At 39.1% G+C, this 21,556-nt stretch overlaps 2 protein-coding genes across 4 annotated transcripts; both read right to left on the minus strand.

Moving 5' to 3' along the window:
* Positions 1-1,825: 1,825 nt before the first annotated feature.
* LOC145134783 (uroporphyrinogen-III synthase, chloroplastic-like) lies at positions 1,826-5,101 on the minus strand. Of its 3 annotated transcripts, none has more exons than XM_079069614.1 (10): positions 4,752-5,101; positions 4,237-4,584; positions 4,063-4,145; positions 3,303-3,942; positions 3,065-3,183; positions 2,872-2,967; positions 2,513-2,598; positions 2,300-2,403; positions 2,101-2,165; positions 1,826-2,011 (listed from the first exon to the last, which is right to left on the minus strand). In XM_079069614.1, the coding sequence occupies exons 4-9, from the start codon at positions 3,386-3,388 to the stop codon at positions 2,108-2,110; spliced, it is 549 nt and encodes a 182-aa protein (XP_078925740.1). In that variant the 5' UTR covers positions 3,389-3,942; positions 4,063-4,145; positions 4,237-4,584; positions 4,752-5,101; the 3' UTR covers positions 1,826-2,011; positions 2,101-2,107. The 3 variants fall into 3 exon arrangements, with proteins under 3 accessions (XP_078925740.1, XP_078925741.1, XP_078925739.1); XM_079069615.1 differs by having other exon boundaries at positions 1,826-2,029; XM_079069613.1 differs by having other exon boundaries at positions 1,826-2,165.
* Positions 3,809-12,400, minus strand: LOC145131367 (mitotic checkpoint protein BUB3.1-like). The gene is made up of 4 exons (XM_079066060.1): positions 12,377-12,400; positions 4,237-4,367; positions 4,063-4,145; positions 3,809-3,942 (listed from the first exon to the last, which is right to left on the minus strand). Exons 1-4 carry the CDS (start codon positions 12,398-12,400, stop codon positions 3,809-3,811), a joined length of 372 nt encoding a protein of 123 aa, XP_078922186.1.
* Positions 12,401-21,556: the final 9,156 nt, after the last annotated feature.

Raw genomic sequence — 21,556 nt, forward strand, 5'->3', positions numbered from 1 at the left:
GTCCGGGTACCATCAGGTCAGGGTACGGGAGGAGGACGTGGAGAAGACTGCGTTATGGACACTACGAGTTCGTGGTGATGCCGTTTGGGCTTACCAACGCGCCAGCTATATTTATGGACCTGATGAATCGGGTATGTAGACTGATGCTCGATCGCTCAGTCATAGTGTTTATAGATGACATCTTGGTGTATTCCAAGACCAGAGAGCAACATGAGGAGAATCTTCGGGAACTATTGGGAGTTTTGAGACGAGAACGGCTTTATGCCAAGTTCTCAAAGTGCTAGTTTTGGTTACGAGAGTTTCAGTTCCTTGGACATCTCGTTAACCATGAGGGGATTTGTTGTGTTTTGAGCATTCTAACACTCCTATGATGTACATGCAACCCTAAATACCTTGGATCTATGTTTTCTCTATTATACATACAAATATCAATTTTCCAAGGTATTATTCTAACTAGAATAATATAAAGTACATGTAATATAAAATCTAGTAGAATTACATACCTCTTTGTTGTAGCTTGATTCCATGGAGTTCAAGAGCCTAGTGCCCCAAATGTGACACCTCAAATGGTTCACACAACATCAAAACAACTTGGAATAACCATGAGAAGAGATACTTCACTCCAGAAATCGACTTGCCCTCTTGTGTATGCACTAGTGCCGATTTCACCAACCAATGGGGTCTTTATATAGTGTGCACATTAGGGTTACACCATGTAACCCATGACTTTACCCATTCCTTATGCTCCATGGGTTTTAACCTCCATGGAGTATCCATGGGTCACCACATGGGTTAAACCCAACATAAGGAATCATGGATCATAAGCCCACATATATAAGAATGAATGATTTACACAATCAATCCCCATATATTTAATTAGTCTCTTTTGATCACTAAATTAATTCCAAATTAATTATTGATCAATACTAATTAAATAATATGATTTCATATTAATATATTAGAACTTATATTATATTAATATGTCACAAATATCCTCTTCTCACAAAAGGTCTATCCAAATGTCCCGATGCCATGCAGCCCAAATGGACCATGCCGGGTCGGGTCAAGTATATATCAATTATAGTTATGGGCTTAGACACTAATCCATCAGTCTCCCACTTGGATAAGTCTAATAAATATTATTGCAAGTATGACTCCGACCTGACCAGCAATCATAGCTCTTTAAAGCTGTTGTCGAACTCTGAACAAATCACTGACGCGTCCATTAGATAAGTGATCATATATTCCTCCATTCTAGATATCATATGGACTGAGACATAGATTATAATCATTCTCTTTGTCCATTTATTGTTTCCCGATTTCTGATTTATGACGACCGACTAATTGAACAAATCAAATCAGTCCACACTTGACCAAGCACTTAGGGTGTCATCACTAAATCATCAAGGGGCATTACTAAAAAAATAGCCTTTTACGACGCGCAATGCGTGTCGTAAAACGCTCAGACGATGCGCAAATGCGTGTCAAGGAAGGTTATAACGAGAGACTTCGCGCTTTTGCGCGTCGTCTATTTACGACGCGCATTTATGACACGCATTTACGACGCGCAGTTATGACACGCAATGCGTATCAAGGAAGGCCCTGTCATAAAGGAAGACGACACACATTTGCATGTCGTAACCTTACGACGCGCGTGTTTATGACACACAATGCGTATCAAGGAAGGCCCTGTCATAAAGGAAGACGACATGCATTTTTGCGTGTCATAATTTTAAATGTTTTTAAAATTATATATTTTGATAGATTTACTAATTTTCAAATTAAATAACACATTAAAAGTCTCATAATACAAAATAAAATACCATAAACAATAAAGATAATACATTGCACTAATATGTCAAATACAAATAATCATTCCAATAGTAAGTAAATGTAACACATTGCTAATATTACATAATATTTATTATAGAGATGTACAAAGATGTAATTTGTTCTTGTAAATTGTAATGTACTCCCTCATTTAGTGATCATATGCATCAACTCTCAAATTCTTGCATAAAAAAAGGTACTTTAAACCGGAAACAAGAAATAAAACATGGTCAAAAAAGGGTATAGCAGTAAATTGTAATAACAAGCTACCTTGGTTTTAGACATTTGAGAGATGATTATGTACACGTAAAGCATCAAAAATGGTGTCAACCCATCTGTCAAATGCAAAGGGTAAATAAACACGCGAAGTTATAATAATAATAATAATAATAATAATAATAATAATAATAATAAGAATATAATAAATAGTATGAGAGGAATTATAATATTATATATAATTATATATTACCCGTGAAGACCAGGGGTAGATGGGTGGTATACATTTGTTAAGCCTAATTTTCTAGCAGCTGAAGCAGTGGTTTCACCAATGCATGCAACAGAACCCTCCCATGTCTGTGGTTCAGGTAGAAGATCCACCCAAGCATTGTTGTAGAATAAGAGAAAATATAAGCTGAAATACAAAGAAAATAGTAAGAGAATTTAGCATCAGAATATTAATTACCCAACTGTAGAAGGTGATGCAACTGCAACTACAGAAGCAGAGAGTGCTTGTTGTAGAATGGTTTGATCCACATGTTGTACAGGTTCCTAAAGTACAACAAACCAAAAATAATGTAACAGACATTCCCTTGATATTAATAAGAATGTGAAATGCCACATCAAAAATTTGTCAGAACTAAAAATTTGTGTAACTATTCAATCTTGTGATGTGGAATCCACGCTTAGAAAGACCTTCCTCTGTTTGATTTTAGTACATATATGACCTCATGAGATAGTGAAAATGTCACATGTATAAACATATATAATTATGAAGATGAAATGTTATGGAAGAGAAATAAACTAAGGAGTTAAAGGGTGTACCTATATCATGACCAACTTTTGCAGAGGCAGGGTACAACACAGTGCATCTTTCATTCCCTTGCTTTGGAGGCTCTGAAGCAAGAACCTTTCCAGTTGCTATGAAAGAAGATCATAAAACTAAATATTATTTTCTACAGATGTTTGGAGTGATAGTATGGAATTTAGAAGGAAGACATTTATTTACAGATAGTACCTTTTGATGGAGTAAAGGCAACTTCAATAAACTGCTCAGATGAAGGTGTAGCTTCATGAAATATGGTTGATGTACCAGTTACAACTGCAGCTACCTTCACATTTGGGGTCCCAGCAGCTCTATGATTGTAGATGACATGAGAGTAACTGGTCAATCGACTAAAAATAAAGAAATAAATAAAAAGATGGCATGGAGCCATTGCAACTTGAAATTATAGATGGGTAATTTCTGAACTTACTTCCATGCTTGAAGAAAAACCAGAGCTGCCTCTGGTGAAGTTACCTTGAATTGCAAAGTGCTGTTAATGGCATCAAAAAACTCCATTGCAACACGACCTTCTACAGAGCTAAGTGCATAACCTACAAAACATCATCTTAACAATCCTTTTGAACATCTCCCCAAGACTACTGTAATCTTTTAGAGAAATGCCACATTGGATTAGGACATAAAATGCCCAAATGGAAGCCCACATAGTAATGTTCTACATCTCCATAAAGAAGATCCTACACTAAACTAATCACCTACATGATACATCACATTCTAAATGTTCATATTGTTTATTATTTTAGAATTGAAGATGAAATAGTACTAACTACACACAACATATGATCATTGAAAATTCAAAATTATTCCTCATCAAGCACTCCCAAATTTTGAAGAAAAGAGAAAAGAGAGATTTTGGAACACAGTTTGGTTTTTGTGATCGAAGATATTTATTTTGAATGTGATAAATTATACTAAAAGCTATGAGAAATACTGCAAACAGAAAATAATTGGTGCCATTGCATAAAAAAACTCCATTGGACGCTCCTGTGCACCTCCACCACGTGGGTCCCAACACTTCAAAGTTTTGTCCCAACTACCTGTAATCACTTGCCCTAAAAACCACCAACAAGAAAAAGAATTGAAACACAATGATGTAATAGAAGGAAATGAAAGTATGAATCTATGATGATATTAACAAAATGAAAACAAATGATGAAATGAATGACACTAACCTGTTGCATAAGAGTACTCGATACAACGAACAGGGGCATCATGGCGTCCCAAAAGATCCTCCCTTTCGTGGTCAAAAACAAGCCTGAGAGATGTAAAAGGAATGTAGCTTGAAACTTAGTCAAGAAAAAGATAAGTCAATAATCCAAGAAAGTATATGCATCATTTAGTCATACCTTGTGACAGTGTTATCTGCACTAGCACTAAAACCAGAGGTATCATCATGAAAGCAGCAATCAAGAACTGCACCTCCATGAAGGAACTCTCCTCTTAACACATTGGCACTTGCATCATATAAGCGAACACGCTGTTACAAACAAATAACAGGTTATGATCTTTATTCTTGACCGCCAAAGTGAAGCGGCTCCTCCTGCCAACTAAGCTTTCCGGTAGTACCAATGATGGCAAGAAAATTGCCAAAACCGATGATTTCACCTAATCAAACATATTGTGTGTTTCTTGTTCATCCCCTTTCCCGTTTCCATGTGTCTTTGTTCCTAATTAACCCTAGTCGATTATTTCACCTAATCACACATCATCGATTGTTAGTTTCACCAAAAATCGGAAGTTTGTTCCTTCGATCGTAAATGAAATAGAGAGAAATTAAGCCGGAAAGAAAAAGAGATTTAGCAAGCTAGGGTTCTTATAGAAGAACGAAAACATTGGGAAGTTAGAATCAAGAAAAACATACCTTAATAAGACATAGGGCTTGTAAATTTGAGCAATAGAAGCAGTGAGCCTAAGGTCACCGGACCTAATGTTGGTTGCAAGGGCAAGCGAGGTGTGATTGCCGGAGAGGAGGGGTTCCACCGGCTGGGTGTCGCTGGAAAGCGTTGGACGGTGGGGCGAGGCTGGACGGAGGTCAAGGGTGGGAGGCGCCAACACCAAGAGAAACGTCGGAGGTGGGAGAGGCTGTCGACGTCGAGAACTGAGAAGAAGAGAAAGGGTTTGTCGAAGTGAGAAGGAGAGAAAGGGAAGTTGAAGAGAGAACGAGCAGTAGAGGAGGGCGGTCGGGGCAAGTTCTTGACAAAAAGCCTAGCTACTAGGGAAACTAAAGTGGAGGAGAAAAAAAAGGAAGGCGGGATTTTAAGGGTGTGTTTAGTTGCGGAAAAATGGGTTGTTTTCCGGAAAAATATTCCACGAAAAATGAGAATTTTGAAAACGCGTTTAGTTCGTTTATTTTTCTAAATTTTTCACAGAAAATGAAAATTTTTCGTTTTCTAAAATTACAAAGAAGTTGGAAAATTTTGGAAAACCGATAATCATTGTTTTCCATATTTTTCTAATTCCAAATTTTTTCTAAAATATAAACACCCACTCCCATCCCCATCCACTTCTACCTACCTTCACCTTAACACCCCCAACCCACCACACCCCTACATACCTACACTCACTCCCAAGCCCACCCTCACAAACACGCACACACACACACTCCAACCCCCACAAACACACACACCCCCACAAACACACACACACACACACCAACCCCCACAAACACACCCACACCCACACCCACAAACAAACACACACACATACACCATCGCCCCCCCCCCCCACACACACACATACCCACACAAACACACACACACACACCAACCCCCACAAACACACACACACCCACAAACACACACACACACACACCAACCCCCACAAACACACCCACACCCACACCCACAAACACACACACCCACAAACACACACACACCACCGCCACCGTCCCCACACCCACCCTACCACCGCTACCGCTTTCTAAAAATGAAAACCGATAGAAAAATACACATCTAAACACGTTTTCTAATTTTCTAAAACTGAAAATGAAAAATGAATAAGTTTTAACTAAACGCGTTTTCTAAATTTTCCAATGAAAATCGAAAACGGAAAACGAAAACTGAAAAGGGAAAACGAAAAACAGAAAATGAAAACTGTTTTTCCGTAACTAAACGCAACCTAAGTTCATTTTCCCCGGATGGAACGCGCGCGTTCTATTAAAATTTATAAAGCGACATTCTTAGACGACACGCATTTTATTATAGGTGCCCTCCGTGTTTTTTTAGACACTAATTTTAGGGCACGTAAAAATGCGCGTCCTAAATTATTTAAATTTTGGAAGAGATGACATTATTTTTTGGACACACCCATTTGCGTATCATAAATCACTGCGTGTCATGGTTCGCGCGTCGTAAAAGGCTGTTTTTCTAGTAGTGGGGCCCACAGATATCGCTTTTATCCCTTTAAGGGTAAAAGGAATGGATAAACTTTGACTCATATGCTTGTACTAACTACTTGTTGAATCATACACAAAGACACGTTTTATAACATCGAGTTACCAATGCGTTTTCGTGCAATCAATGTATAACCAACTCATAGTCAACAACTCATATCTCTAGGTTTGAAGAATATAAGATATTATCGTCTCATGATTCACTCGTGATAAAATCCATGAAGTGATTCAAATGAGCGTGGGTTTAATCCAATACTCAGAACTTATGAGCACTCATGAATGTTGTAGCAACTTATGCTATGTCCAACACCTTAGACATCTACAAACCAACTTCATGACAGTCTTGCCTTAATACCTACTTCTAATGTATTATCGACTGTGGATGGTTTGAATAACTTAGTTATTCGGGAAGTCAAAACATGCAAAGTGAAACACAAGAATAATAGTAATCCTATATGGCGCCGACACTTTGAGTGTAAATAAAACACCTTTTATCTAAGCACCATATTGATTACTCATTATTCATTGTATAATGTTTCGATTTATCAACTTAATACTTGAATAAAAACAATAGTCATGCCATGCTCCAAGCATGCGCACTATGTTTGTCTAAACAATAGCTATGCCATACTCCAAGTATGCACACTATGTTTGTCTTATGATCCTTACTTTGTGAAACAGATCAATTGACAAAATTTCAATGATGCTCATTTCACAATCCCAATCCTTATTGTAAAGGTAAGAATACCAAACTCTTGTCATTTACTATAATCTATTAGATTCTAAACTTATATGCAATGATCCCCTTGCAATTAATATGCACACAAGTCACAAAGACTTGGCAACAGACATTACAAAGTATTCCAATGGAGAGCAGTTCCATGGAAACGAAGTCTCACATTCAAAGTACATTCCTTTGAACACCCTTCTTGCATTAAGTTCTCTAATCTTACACAAATTCAAAGAATAACTTCCACCTATGGAGACAATTCCATATTCCCATTTTGACTATCACTTCTGAACAAGAGTTGCCTCTTTTCAGAATATCTCAATATGGTCCTATCTCTATACTTCCAATTGTCCATGAGCAACCAATCTTTGGCAAACCTCAGATTGTCCTCGACAATTGCTTAATCATTTTAGTCAAATCCAGTTCTATTCCTTTTTCCCTCTTAACGCCCTAGGCATTTGGAAAATTTAGAATGTATAAATATTATAGCACATGTAATTGATCCTATACCCGAAGCATATGGGACCCGATTCATGCTATAAAAATTTTTATTTGCCATGTTCTCAAAATTTGAACTATGAAGAGGGATGTCGTAATCATAATCGAATTTTGAGAATGCAACATATATAGAATTTCCTTATGTTGAACCATTCCAACATAACATTCATATATATCCTTGACTAAAGTTGATTAAAATCTTAATCTAAGCTTTTAGAATTGGAATGAAGTATAAATCCTCTCCTTTAATTATAGCAAAACAACTTTTCAAAGCGAATTGAACCTTTTGTTTTCTCTAATTAACATTGCTAACTTGAAACACTAACCATAATAATCATGCTCCCACTAGCACAATGATTATTATCTTACTAGCACAACACTTATGCTCCCACTAGCTTTGACATGTACTCAGAAATCAACTGGACTTCTAGAAATCAATACTTTATTGACTTTCTTGCCAAAGTTCAGATTTCTGATACAAGATTGCTTTGATAAGACTTAAACAAAATCATACACCTTTCCTTAGATAGCTCACATGTTTGTGTAGACCTTTTGCCATTCTCACTAGTTAGTGTGCCGGTTAACCACACACGCTCCACTAACGACATGAGAATGCAAATATCACAATTGCTATCTACTTAAAATCTACTTAGTGAAAGCGTTTTCTCACCATCATTTTCATGAATCGGATAGAAACCTTATGACACTTAGATTTTTATGGTGTATGTATTCCTATCCATGTGAATTTGGCAAAAACATAATCACAAGACAGGGTTAGTGACAAACCCAAACTCATATGGATTGAACTTGTTCAATCTTAATTTCTTGCCACTTGGCAGCTCAAGGGCCTACCATTGCGTCCACATTGTTATGCAAACAATTAAAAACTCATAGAACTCACAAGCATAGTCAACTTTAACTAGAATAGGCACATAAATAATACTATGTCAACACGATAGGTTACAAACCTCAAGTCGTGGGCTAGTGATTAACAATACTCTTGATTAGTTCTTGAAACCATCTCAAGATTTTTAAAGACTCCCACTGACCTCATGACATATAAGATTCTCTTTTGTCAAGAATCATTCCTTGACAAAACAAATATTCAAGAGTTAGTGCGGATTCTTATCAAGTTAAACACTTCTGACAATTGGTCTTAGTTGGTCTTTGTCTTATCCAAAACATCACAACTTACCAATCTCAAATGTACAAGAGTAGAAAATATTTTACTCTACATTTGACAAGTGTTTTACACCTTTTTAAGATTATGTCACTCAAGGCTCAATCTTGGAGTATGACTCTAAGATTTGATTTTGGAACGAAGTATGATTTATCGTTTGATTTAACCATTTCAATAATTTACGATTCCTCTCCTTAGCCAAACAAATGCACTAAGGTGTCCTTAGAGGATCAATTATGATATGGTTTCACAATCACCAAGATAACCATAAACCAAGATACTTAAGCACTCTCCCACCTTTTCAGATTGGAGAAACTTTTATCTTTCTGCCTAATTTGATTCTTCTCATTCGTCCTGCCATACATTGAAACTTTTCCAATGTTTCAAAATTACACTTAAACTTGTAAGTATAACCATATTTACTAAACTTTAGTAAATCGTGACGAATAATCTTATCATTCCTTGTGGTCGACTTGCCCAGCGCACAACCAACTGTACCCAATCCTTTAGTCCTTCACTTTACTCACATATACATGTGAGCAAGGACTTAGTCTTTATTTCCCAAAGATTAAAATTCTCATTCATCACACAATACAACTTGCATGATTCCAAGTTTCTATCCAACTGAAACTTGGGTGATGAGAATCTTTCCTTATTTGGTAAATTATGACACTACCACAAATGAAAGACTCAAATCCATTTTCCAATATTGCTTATCAATGGAAACATATAAACAACAATTTTTCACAAATCTCATTGTAAGGATACTTAAAATAAATCAAAACCTTTTCTTTTATTTTAAAGCTTGCGGAAAAATCTTATCCTTACAATGCAAATACATATGAAAACATGTTGTTATCTATTCCTAAGCAATATATCATAACTCTTAAGAAACAACTCAAAATTCTGATCATCGAACCATGCGATCGAGATCCATCTCCGCGATCAGATCAGCATACTCTTTCTTTAGGTTTCCTTTGGTTCTTCCAAAACATCAAAATATAATTTACATTACATCATGTATTAAGAATCTCCAAAGGATACTTCATAGAGTTAGATAATGGACTTTACCTGAAGCAAAGTCAAACTTTTTGACTTTTACCATCCTTATAAACTTTTTCAGGTAAATTCGGCAGCTTCGCAACCAATGTCCCTTCCTTTGGCAAAAGAAACATATGGACCTTTTGGAAATGGTACACTTTATTGTCTTAGACTTAGCCTTTCTCTTTACCATTGGTCAAATGACTTGACCATGGCCAATCCCTTTCTATTGGGAAGAGAAAGCTTTTCTGGACTTCCAATGTCACCATTGTCAATGTCCAAATAGGTTTGGGAAGTAGATCTTCCAATCTAATTTGCTTTACCAATGCTCCAAATCATTGCTGATTTAGCAACATCAAGCAAATATGTAAGATCACTAAGGGTCATGTCGTGATCTGTCATCAGGGAGTGACTGAAGAACCAAGTCAACAGCCAGCTACCTCGAGACTTCGACACCCGACTCTCCAGGCTTGCCAATATGTGACTTAACCTCAAAGATGTAAGCACATATAGTCTTTGCTTACCAATGGGGATTGAGTGACTTAGAACTTTTCAAGTCTTGAAACTTGTGGTATAGGGAGAATTATTGGAGGAGGTGGAGGAGGTGAAGCATGATTTTCAGTCCCATTAATACACAACAAAGGGATTAATCTTTCACCTTGATTGCCATGTGGGATATCATCTTCATTAGGAATGCTTGTTCCTAAAGATTTGGGAAGACCATAGTTGTCTGAAATAGACATTTATGAGGGAGAAATTCAAGTTTAGTTGATTTAATTCCTTAATATAACACCCAATATGAAATATTAAGGCTAGGACCCAACAAACTATTTATAACTGGAAGAGGGATGCCGTAATCCAAGTTATAAAATATTTGAAGGTAGGTAAATGACGATTTACCAATTTCCACCATAAAAAACAAAATAAATTATTAAGTTTTAATTGGATTGAAACTCCTAGATCTTTTGAGATTCATTGAACTTTCAATGGCATGTTTAAATCTCGATTGTGCCCTCTCAAGTTTGTGACTGGGATGCCGAGGATCACAAACAAGGTGTGAATAACCATGCAAATTTACTTGGTACCCTTAACTTTATCACCTAATTGATGTGCCGGTTAACCACACGCGCTCCACCAATCTATGATAAACATTAAGTTACCCTTTGCCACACATTGTCAGTCCCATGTTAGTGTGCCGGTTAACCACACACGCTCCACTAACGACTTAACAAAGGTGCAAAGTGCAATTTCATGGGTTACCAGCTTTTCACATTTTCCTAAGTAACTAAGATTGGGAATTTATAAGTGTTTAGTTACTTAGTATTTATCATTATACATTTAACGAAGGGAGAATTATAGTCCTTATCCTACCCGTTCGGCTAACGACCCTCCACCAGTCAAGGAAGCGGTGGGTGAGAGTGGACACCCATTAAACTGCCATTTTATAGGCAATAACCTTATACCCCCCTTATAGCTCGGCTTCGTGAATGAGGCCTACTAACGGTAAGACTGACTTATTCTTATATATATCTATATAATTAAACTTTTAATATAATAATAGTATAAGGGTTGAATTTTAAACTTTTAAAATTTTAGGGTTTGATTTGGAATTAAAGTATACATAAGGGGTAAACTTTACAAATTCCAAAACTTGAGGGAAAGTATTGAAACTATTCAAAACTCTTGGATTTTCATAACTTATGAGTTTAATTAAAGTTTTTTAAAAACATTAATGAAGAGACTCTTGAACATCCATAACTTGAGGACAAGTTATGAGGTCCATAAAACTATTTATGAGAAAAAGACTCTTCATTTTGAAACCTATGACACTTTTATGAGTTTTAAGATTCATAAATGTGACTTTTCATATAACTTGAGGACAAGTTACAAAAACACATTTTATGAACTACTTTTAGATCAATTTGGATTGAAAACAACTAACACATAATTTTTTCATTAATCTAAAGTAACTCATAAAACAAAGTGACACAAAAAACTTGGTAATCCATAACTTGAGGACAAGTTATGGAGTCCATACAATGTCTTTAAGATCAAGAATTACACTAACAAACAATTTGCACATAATTCCTATGATATACCAAAACTCATAAGCATGAACAATCCATATCAACAATTTTCAAGAATCATATAAACATATATAAAACTTGAAACTTTGATAACAACTTTGAAATTGGTTTACCATAATCATTACCACATTAAAAAAAACAAGTTTATAAGTTCAAAAACAGTTTAAGGTAATGATTCTAGACCAATTCCAACCTTAAAACTCGAAGATATGCTGTCAGGGGGTCCAACTCGTCGAGTGCATGAACCAAATCGACGAGTTGGATGAATTTAGGCACGGACTTGTCGAGTCCCTTACTGGACTCGTCGAGTCAGCTGACCAGACAGCATATAAACTTCGATTTTCAGCAATTTGCATCAAGTATAAATGAAAACAAGCCTAGGCTCTGATACCACTGTTGGGTTTTGAGCATTCTAACACTCCTATGGTGCACATGCAACCCTTAATACCTTGGATCTATGTTTTCTCTATTATACATGGAAATATCAATTTTCCAAGTTATTGTTCTAACTAGCATAATATAAAGTACATGTAATATAAAATCTAGTAGAATTATATACCTGTTTGTTGTAGCTTGATTCCATGGAGCTCAAGAGCCTAGTGCCCTAAATGTGACACCTCAAATGGTTCACACAACATCAAAACAACTTGGAATAACCATGAGAAGAGATACTTCACTCTAGAAATCGACTTGCCCTCTTGTGTAAGCACTAGTGCCGATTTCACCAACCAATGGGGTCTTTATATAGTGTGCACATTAGGGTCACACCATGTAACCCATGACTTTACCCATTCCTTATGATCCATGGGTTTTAACCTCCATGGAGTATCCATGGGTCACCACATGGGTTAAACCCAACATAAGGAATCATGGATCATAAGCCCACATATATAAGAGTGGATGATTTACACAATCAATCCCCATATATTTAATTAGTCTCTTTTGATCACTAAATTAATTCCAAATTAATTCTTGATCAATACTAATTAAATAATATGATTTCATATTAATATATTAGAACTTATAATATATTAATATGTCACAAATATCCTCTTCTCACAAAAGGTCTATCCAAATGTCCCGATGCCATGCAACCCAAATGGACCATGCCGGGTCGGGTCAAATATATACCAATTATAGTTATGGGCTTAGACACTAATCTAACAGGATTTTGGTCGATCCGGCCAAGATCGAGGCCGTTATGCAGTGGGAGGTTCCGAAATCTCCCTCGGATATGAAGAGATTCTTGGGATTGGAAGGGTACTACCGGAGATTCATACATGATTTCTCCAAGATTGCAGTACCCCTCACTCGTCTGACGAGGAAGGGGGCGTATTTCCGGTGGGGCCCTGAGCAGCAGAGGGCATTTGAGACCCTCAGATAGCGACTTTGTGAGGCTCCAATCTTGACTCTCCCGGAGGGAGTTGAGGATTTTGTAGTGTTCTGTGATGTATCCATCACGAGACTGGGAGCAGTCCTCATGCAGATAGGATGGGTGATAGCCTACGTATCGCGGTAGTTGAAGCCGCATGAGACGAGATACCCCTCGCATGATTTGGATTTCGGAGCGGTGGTATTCACTCTCAAGATTTGGAGACATTATCTCTACGGGGTCTGCTGTACCATATACATGGACCACAAGAGTTTGAGACACATTATGGATTAGCCAAACCTGAAAATGAGGCAATGCAGGTGGCTGGACGTAGTCAAGGATTACGACTGCCAGATCCTTTACCATCCGGGTAAAGCGAACGTTATGGTGGACGCCCTTAGCCGCAAGTCGGCTGGATCTTCTACTCCAGCGACATGTATGAGTATATCAATGGATTCTCAACTTGTGAGCTTGATCAGGGAGGCTCAGACTGAGGGTGTACGACAGGAGAACTGGAAGCTTGAGAGGATTAGGGGCGAGATCACCCGATTCATGCAGGATAGTCGGGCATTGTAGACCCGTTGCGGTCGGATCTGTGTTTCGATGTCTGGTGGGGTCAGACAGATTGTACTAGAGGAGGCTCATAAGTCTCTCTTCTCTATTCACCCCGGGGCCATCAAGATGTATCGGGATCTGAGTTTGAGTTACTGGTGGCCGTGCATGAAGCGAGAGATCGCTTGGTACGTTGAGAGGTGCTTGACCTGCAGGATGGTCAAGGTCGAGCACCAGAGGCCGCATGGCAAGCTGCAGCCTATAGAGATTCCCATGTGGAAATGGGAGTAGATCACGATGGACTTCATCACCAAATTTACGAAAACGGCAAAGGGTTTCGATGCTATATGGGTCATCGTGGATCGATTGACCAAGAGTGTCCACTTTCTGCCCATTCGGGAGAGCTCATCGGCCGAGAAGCTTGTCGATGTGTATATACGCGAGATTGTCGCTCGCCATGGGGTTCCAGTCTCTATCGTTTCAGACCGTGATGTTCGGTTCACCTCCCATTTCTGGCAGAAGTTCCACGAGGAAATCGGCACGCGGTTGCATTTCAGTACCGCATACCATCCGCAGACAGACGGCCAGAGCGAGCGGACCATTCAGACCCTCGAGGATATGTTGAGGGCCTGCGTTATTGACTTCGGTGGGAGATGGGACTCCTACCTACCCCTTGCAGAGTTCTCTTACAGCAACAACTATCACTCCAGCATAGGTGCTCAACTTATGAGCTATTGTATGGACGGAGATGTCGTACTCCCGTCTGTTGGGGCGAGGTTGGTAACTGGGTGATGGGACGGACCGAGGTAGTTCTGCAGACTATCGAGATGATTCAGCAGATCAGACAGAGGCTACAGACTGCTCAGAGTCGGCAAAAGAGTGACGCCGACCGGCGCCGATTTGAGTTAGAGTTCTAGGTTGGTGACATGGTACTCCTGAAGGTCTCACCCTGGAAGGGTGTGATTCACTTTATGAAGAGGGGAAGTTGGGTCCCCGATACATTGGGCCATTCATGATCATTTCCAGTGTTGGCAAGGTGGCGTATAGACTAGATCTCCCTAAGGAGCTCAGTTAGATTCATAACATGTTCCATGTTTCACAGTTGCGGAAGTGCATACTGGATGAGGAGTCAGTGATGTCATTAGATGATATTCAGGTCGATGAGCGCCTGAATTACGTAGAGAGGCCAGTGGCCATTCTGGAGAGGAAAGTGAAGGTTCTACGGAACAAGGAGGTACCTTTGGTAAAGGTACAATGGGAGCATCGGAGGGGATCCAAGTGGACTTGGGAGCCAGAGGTAGAGATGCGGGAGCATTAACCAGAGTTGTTTACTACAGCAGACTTCGAGGACAAAGTCTAGTTCAAGTGGGGGATAATTGTAACACCCCGACTACCAGGTATAAATTTTAAAGTTTTATATTCACTATTAGAGACCTACTCGACGAGTTGGCTGCCCCAACTCGTCATGTAGAATCGGTTATGGCCGCGTGGTTTATGAAACCTACTCGACGAGGTGGTAGACCCCAACTCGACGAGTAGAGGCTGTGCATGAAAACCCTAATTTTTAGGTTTTGCACCCTATTTAAAGGACCTTAAGTCCTTTCCCCCAACCACCTTTGCCACTTGTGATAACCGTCAAATTCCAGTCAAAGTTAAAGTCAGCAAGTCAAAGTCAAAGTCAACAAGTCAAAGTCAAAGTCAACAAGTTAAACCGGTCAAACTTAATTAGTACTTGTATGTTAAAAGTTATTCTATGTATAAAAATGTGCATTTGTATGTCACGAATTCAAGTGTCTCGAAGAATCTATGTGTTTAGCAATGTAAAAACCCTAAAAAGGGAGTTAAACGCATCAAAACACGACTATGGACCCTTTTGGGGACTTAAAACAATCATAAACGAAGCATAACGGGGTTCACGAACCTTGCATTACGAGATTATACATTAATAATGACTAAAATCAAATCCCTCCCAAATCTCTCTCAAAATCTCTCTCAACTTTTTATAGTCATCCGGGTCATCCCGACCCTTAACTTGGCCAAAAACCGCTTGAATCGGGAAGTTATATCGAAAAACAGCGAATTAGGACCGAAACCCCTCTTAGGAACCGAACCCTCTTAGGAACCGAACCCTCTTAGAACCGAACTGCTTGGAGCCGAAGGTCCCTTCAGGACTGAACTCAGTCTCGGAGCCGAACCTCTTATGGACCGAAGTCAGCAAGACCGAAGCCACCTGTCAGAACCGAACATAGCAATCTCGGATCGAAACCTCCATACACCCGAAATAGACCGAGCCCTCGGTCCATTTCGGTTCCCTGCCACCTTCGGACCCGAGCCTCCACCTTCAGTCCCTTCACCCATCTTCGGTTCCTCCTTCTCCCACTCTTGGTTCTCACCTTCAAAGAGCCGAACCTCGCAGGTTCGCTCCTTAAGCCCGATTTTTCGACTACTTTCGCTTCCTAAGCCCGTTTTTGACGGGGATTTTTCACCAAATTCATATTTTATCATTTTAAACTCCCTAAACTCATATTTTATTTATTTCTCAAGGATTTATTAATTATAAATCATTATTTTACATCAAGAAGAATATTCTACTCCACAAGTGGGTCAAGTGTGCCCACTTGTCTCCATGTGCCATCTTCTCATTTGTCCAACCCTATCCACATCACACAAACCAAGACAAAAATCCTTTCAACTTTGCAACTTGCTCCAACAACATCTATATAAAGAAACCCCTGGAGTAACTTCTTGAATTCCTTGATCATTTCCTTCACTTACACACTCCTCTTACCCTTCAAGAAAGCTTCTTTTCTCTCTACTTCCAGCCACTTTTTGGAAGTGTTCTTGAGCTATTACTTCACTTTTTGGTAAGCATTCCATCTAAAATCAAGTTTTATTCCATGTTTTCATAACATCCTTGAATCATCTACACACATTTAACACCAAAGAATCGTTCTTAGGATCATCCAAGCTTTCACGTGTTCATCAAGTGTTCTTGACTTGATACTCCTCATCTTCAACCCTCCACTCTTCAAGAAATCACTCAAGGTGAGTTCATACCCCTACATTTTCCAGTTTTCTTTAGTTTTCGGGGGGGGGGGGGGGGGAATACAAGTGAAAACACCAAAACATATTTGAAACTTAACTTGACAGCTTACAACAGAAAAGTTGTGACCTGTTCACGAACTGTTTTACCCAACTTAAAATTAATATTTTTCAAAACTGTTTAATACGAAAATAGCTCAGTTTTATACCTTTAAAATGACTACTTGCACATCTTCATACGATTTGTCTACAATTTATGGTGATTTTTACAAAACTGCCTATCACTACAGCAATAAAATCGGACCAGGTTGTGAAGATGAACATTTTCACACTGGTTTGAGACCACCAAAAATTATAGGAAAATTTATGAATACAGTAGACTCGTTTTTCAAACTCTCTGAGTTTACGGATTCAGTTTTTGACTTACTATGATTTTTCTATAAATATTCTAAAACAGTGACAGTTGAGGGTAAAATTGTCAAAACAAGTTTAAGAGTTATTCACACCTTGTAACATGTTGAGCAAGGTGTGTAAGATTTTATACTTAGTATTTTCAATGTCGTTTTATTGAAATACAAAGCCATGCATAACAAGGTTTCATTTAAAACATAAAACACTCTTGATAAACTATAATAGATATAGTTTGGACACTTCATTTCACAAAGAAACAGTAACACAATCGATTTACAAAACGGGTATTTCATTACAAACTACGTGAACATGTTAATGAATAAATTTGTGAGACATTCGCCTTCAGGGTACTCTTAAGTACAACAGAAAAGTCATGTAGTTATAGCCAGAATCTCTTGTAGGGAGAGCGTGATAGTTGTGTATAGATCTATATTGGGTCTGACAAACCCGCACCTAAGCTGCTTGCAACAGCTAGACCGGCAGGTCTGGGGTGACAAGTGTCATAACATTCCGACGCCTGAAGAACGTCGAGTACGAGGTATTCGAGTTTTAGCATGGTTATAACAACTCACATGGGGGATTAACAAAACACACAGTTCACGGGAATTTAAGGATTTCACAAAAAGGAGTTTTATTTAAATATAAAACCACACATAAGTATGACGATTTACTTACCTATACTAAGTCTCGGTTCAGTTAAGACTACAACAAACCTTTTAGAAAATATTGGATTTTCTGGAAACAAACTTGTAACAAACTTTAAGGAACAATATCTATTTTTCATTCATAAATTGCTTATGAACTCATGAGCTTTATGCTGATACTATTTCACAAACAACTTGTATTCTCAGGTAATCAGTAATACAGGTAACCACAAGATTTTTGAAGGCAAGACGCTAAGGCGCATATTTCTTTTGAACTATTTTGACATCATATGTAATTTATTTGGAAACATGTATTTGTTTTGCAACGATGTAACCTTTTAAATTATATTTATGATGATTGTGTTTACTTTCTTCACTATGGTTATGATACTGAGCATGACGTCCTCCACCCCTGAACGTTTCCGCCGTTCCGGTTTGGGGGTGTGACAGATTGGTATCAGAGCTTTGTTTATAGTGAACTAAGTATATCGAACCACGTAAGATATGCAAACTATAAATACAACGAGACAAAATTCTCTGACGTAGTTTTTCAAAAATACTTTAAAATAAAAATTAATATTTTTATAAAAGTATTCGCACAAACGCACATACTAATTCAGTATCATAGTGGCAATAACATAAAAGTATCAAGACAAGTTGAACACCATGATTCAGCTTCGGGGTATGTAGTAAGATCTTGGATGAATATAGCCTGATCAACTATATTTAGCCAAGGTAGGACCAATGTATGCCGAAGAAGGATCATGATGAGCAACAAGTCTTCAACTTACCAAAAACTTTGAGAATCAAACATAAAAATACTATAGAAGTATTTTAACTCAAAAACCGTAATAACCACATTATAAATTTCGATAACTAACTTCTTATTCCCAAAATTTCTTGCGATATCCTTCTTATCCATATTCTCGTACAGGCGCAATGGCAGGATTTCACATACCAAGTGATCCCTACTTCCCCAACCAAGGGAATGTCGGTTGGATTGTGGAAGACCCAGAGGAAGAACCCGAAGAAGAACCCATGGAGGATGAGGAACCAATGGAAGAGGAAGAATCCGTAGACGGTGAAGAGGAAGAAGACTCAGATGGAACTGACTCCGAACTCGAAGTTTACAATCCACACCCTGCCCCTATCCCTCCACAACACTTCCAGGGCCCGACGCCCCAATGGGCCGAAATTATACATCGATGGAGTCGAGAGCAAGGTCAACGACCTCCCTATGGCATGAAACGAAGTTTCTACGATCTCAGCAGAGGAGGGTCAGCCGACCGAGCCCTTCCTGTCATGGTTCACCGTGTCACACGCCACGAAGAGCAAACAAGAGTAAACACCCGCCACCTCATGGAAATTGGTGCAACCGGCCAAGTCAACTCCGTTCGCATTCGCCGGTTAGATGATGACCACGATCGAACTCGAGACCGCACCGAGCATCTTCAACAGGAAATGGCCGCTACCCGAACTGAAGTGCAAGAACTCCGAGAACACCGAGCCGCTCTAGAAGGACGTCTGGCAGACGCAGAACGCCAGGCAGCTGAATCCAGAGCCGAAATGAGGAACTTCGTGTCTTCACTTCGTGATCCTCAGAGCTTCAACCACCGCAAGTAGTGTTTGCACTGCTTGCTTCAGTTTAATCTAGTTTTGCGGATAAATATTACTATTGTTTTCTAGTATTTCATGTCCGGTCTCGCGATTTAAGTGTTTACACTTCCGGTATCTGTTAGGCGGACAAAATTTTACCATACATTGATGTAGCATAGACCCCTTGTAGGGTCAAATTTTTCCCAATATTGTATTCTAAGTTATATCAATGAAATTGACACGCTATTTGCTTTATTACATCAAGTTCATGACAAGGATTGTTTTCAGATTAAATTTACTGGTGTCCAATTTATGATTGTTTGACATATAAATCAAAGTTATATATGATTAAGACCATGTCGACCTAGAAATGGTGGTTCCGCCTTTGATCCTGTTCCTTGTTTGGGTGTGGGCCCAGGGCAGACCCATTAGATTCAAAAGTTTATTTAAATCTTAATTATATATAAATATTATACATCGAACGATTGTTGGATGGGCCCGGTATGGATAATATCACAGACGTTTCATGTGAACCAAATCTATCAGCATTCATAAAGTCTATATTTCATTATATGTAGACCTCTAGTATGAATGGATTCTTACAATATCTTTACAAGTCGGAATCATGATGCATATAAAGAACTAATAATGTTTAGTTTTAACTCTCGACTTGTGAGCGCTATCAAAGACTTTGCAAATGCCAAACCCAAAACCTTCAATGGAAGCAGAGGTGTCATAGCGTTGCTGCAATTGTTCGAGAAAACCGAATCCATCTTTGAAATATGCGCATGCCCTGAAGCAAGCAAGGTCAAGTTTGCAGCATGCACGTTCTCTGAAAGGGCCCTCACCTGGTGGAATGGCCACGTCAAGGCATTGACGCTTCCGGTGGCTAACTCGATAACATGGGAAGACCTGAAAACCATGTTGATGAAGGAGTACTGCCCAAGGGGCGAGATACAGAAATTGGAAGAGGAACTTTGGGGTCTCAAAATGACAGGCTCTGACATCCTGTCTTATACCTCAAGGTTCAACGATCTAGTCATGCTGTGTCCCGGGATGGTTCCTTCAGAAAGCAAAAAGGTGGAAAGATACATATGGGGACTATCTTCCCAACTTCAAGGAAACGTAGTGGCCTCAAAGCCAACTACCTTTGATAGTGCCAAAGAACTGGCACAACAACTCATCGACCATAAAGCCAGCCATGGCACCGTGGCAACCACCACCGAACAAGCAAAAGGGGGGAGCAACAGAAGGAAGTTCTGGAACAAAAAGAAGGGTCAACCTACTCAAGACCCTGCCAAAAAGCTACAAGTGGTTGCGGTGCACGCTGCCACAACCCCTACCAACCCAACTCCGATAAGGCAATACGACGGGAACCTACCCAAGTGCAACAAGTGCAGCTTTCACCACAACGGCGCATGCCGTGAAATGCACTGCACCAACTGTAACAAAAAGGGGCACACCGCCCGATTTCGTAAAGCTCCAGTCCAACAAAACGCACAAGCTGCCAACGCCGGAGCCAGCCGAACCTGCTATGGACGTGGAGAAGCAGGACACTTCAAGCGTAACTGCCCGAAGGCAAGAAACCCCAACCCTGGTGAAGTGGGCAGAGTGCTGGCAATAGGTCATGAGGAAGCAGTTGCAGATCCAACTGTGGTCACCGGTACGTTTCTCCTCGACAATACATACGCATGTATTCTTTTCGATAGTGGCGCGGAGAAAAGCTTCGTGAGCCATCAATTTAAACGCTTGCTTAAACAAAAACCACAAACACTAAAAGACACATTCACCGTAGAAATGGCTAACGGAAAAACAAAGAACACTAACGACATTTACACCGGGTGTACCCTTACCTTAAACGATCACTCTTTCCAAATCGACCTTATGCCGGTCACCATAAAAAGTTTTGATGTCATCATTGGAATGGATTGGTTATGACTTCACCATGCTGAAGTCCTATGTCACAAAAAGGTTGTTCGCCTTAATCTGCCAAATGGCGAAACCCTCGTCGTCTATGTCGACAAACCTAGCTCAAACTTTCAGATCATCTCTTGTGTCAAGGCTCAAAAGTACCTCCGCAAGGAGTACCACGCCTTTCTAGCCCACGTCGTAGACAAGAAAC

The sequence above is a fragment of the Lactuca virosa genome, chromosome 8 (assembly GCF_052849685.1).
Source record: "Lactuca virosa cultivar CGN04683 chromosome 8, Lactuca_virosa_CGN04683_v6, whole genome shotgun sequence".
NCBI classification, from domain to species: Eukaryota; Viridiplantae; Streptophyta; class Magnoliopsida; order Asterales; family Asteraceae; genus Lactuca; species Lactuca virosa.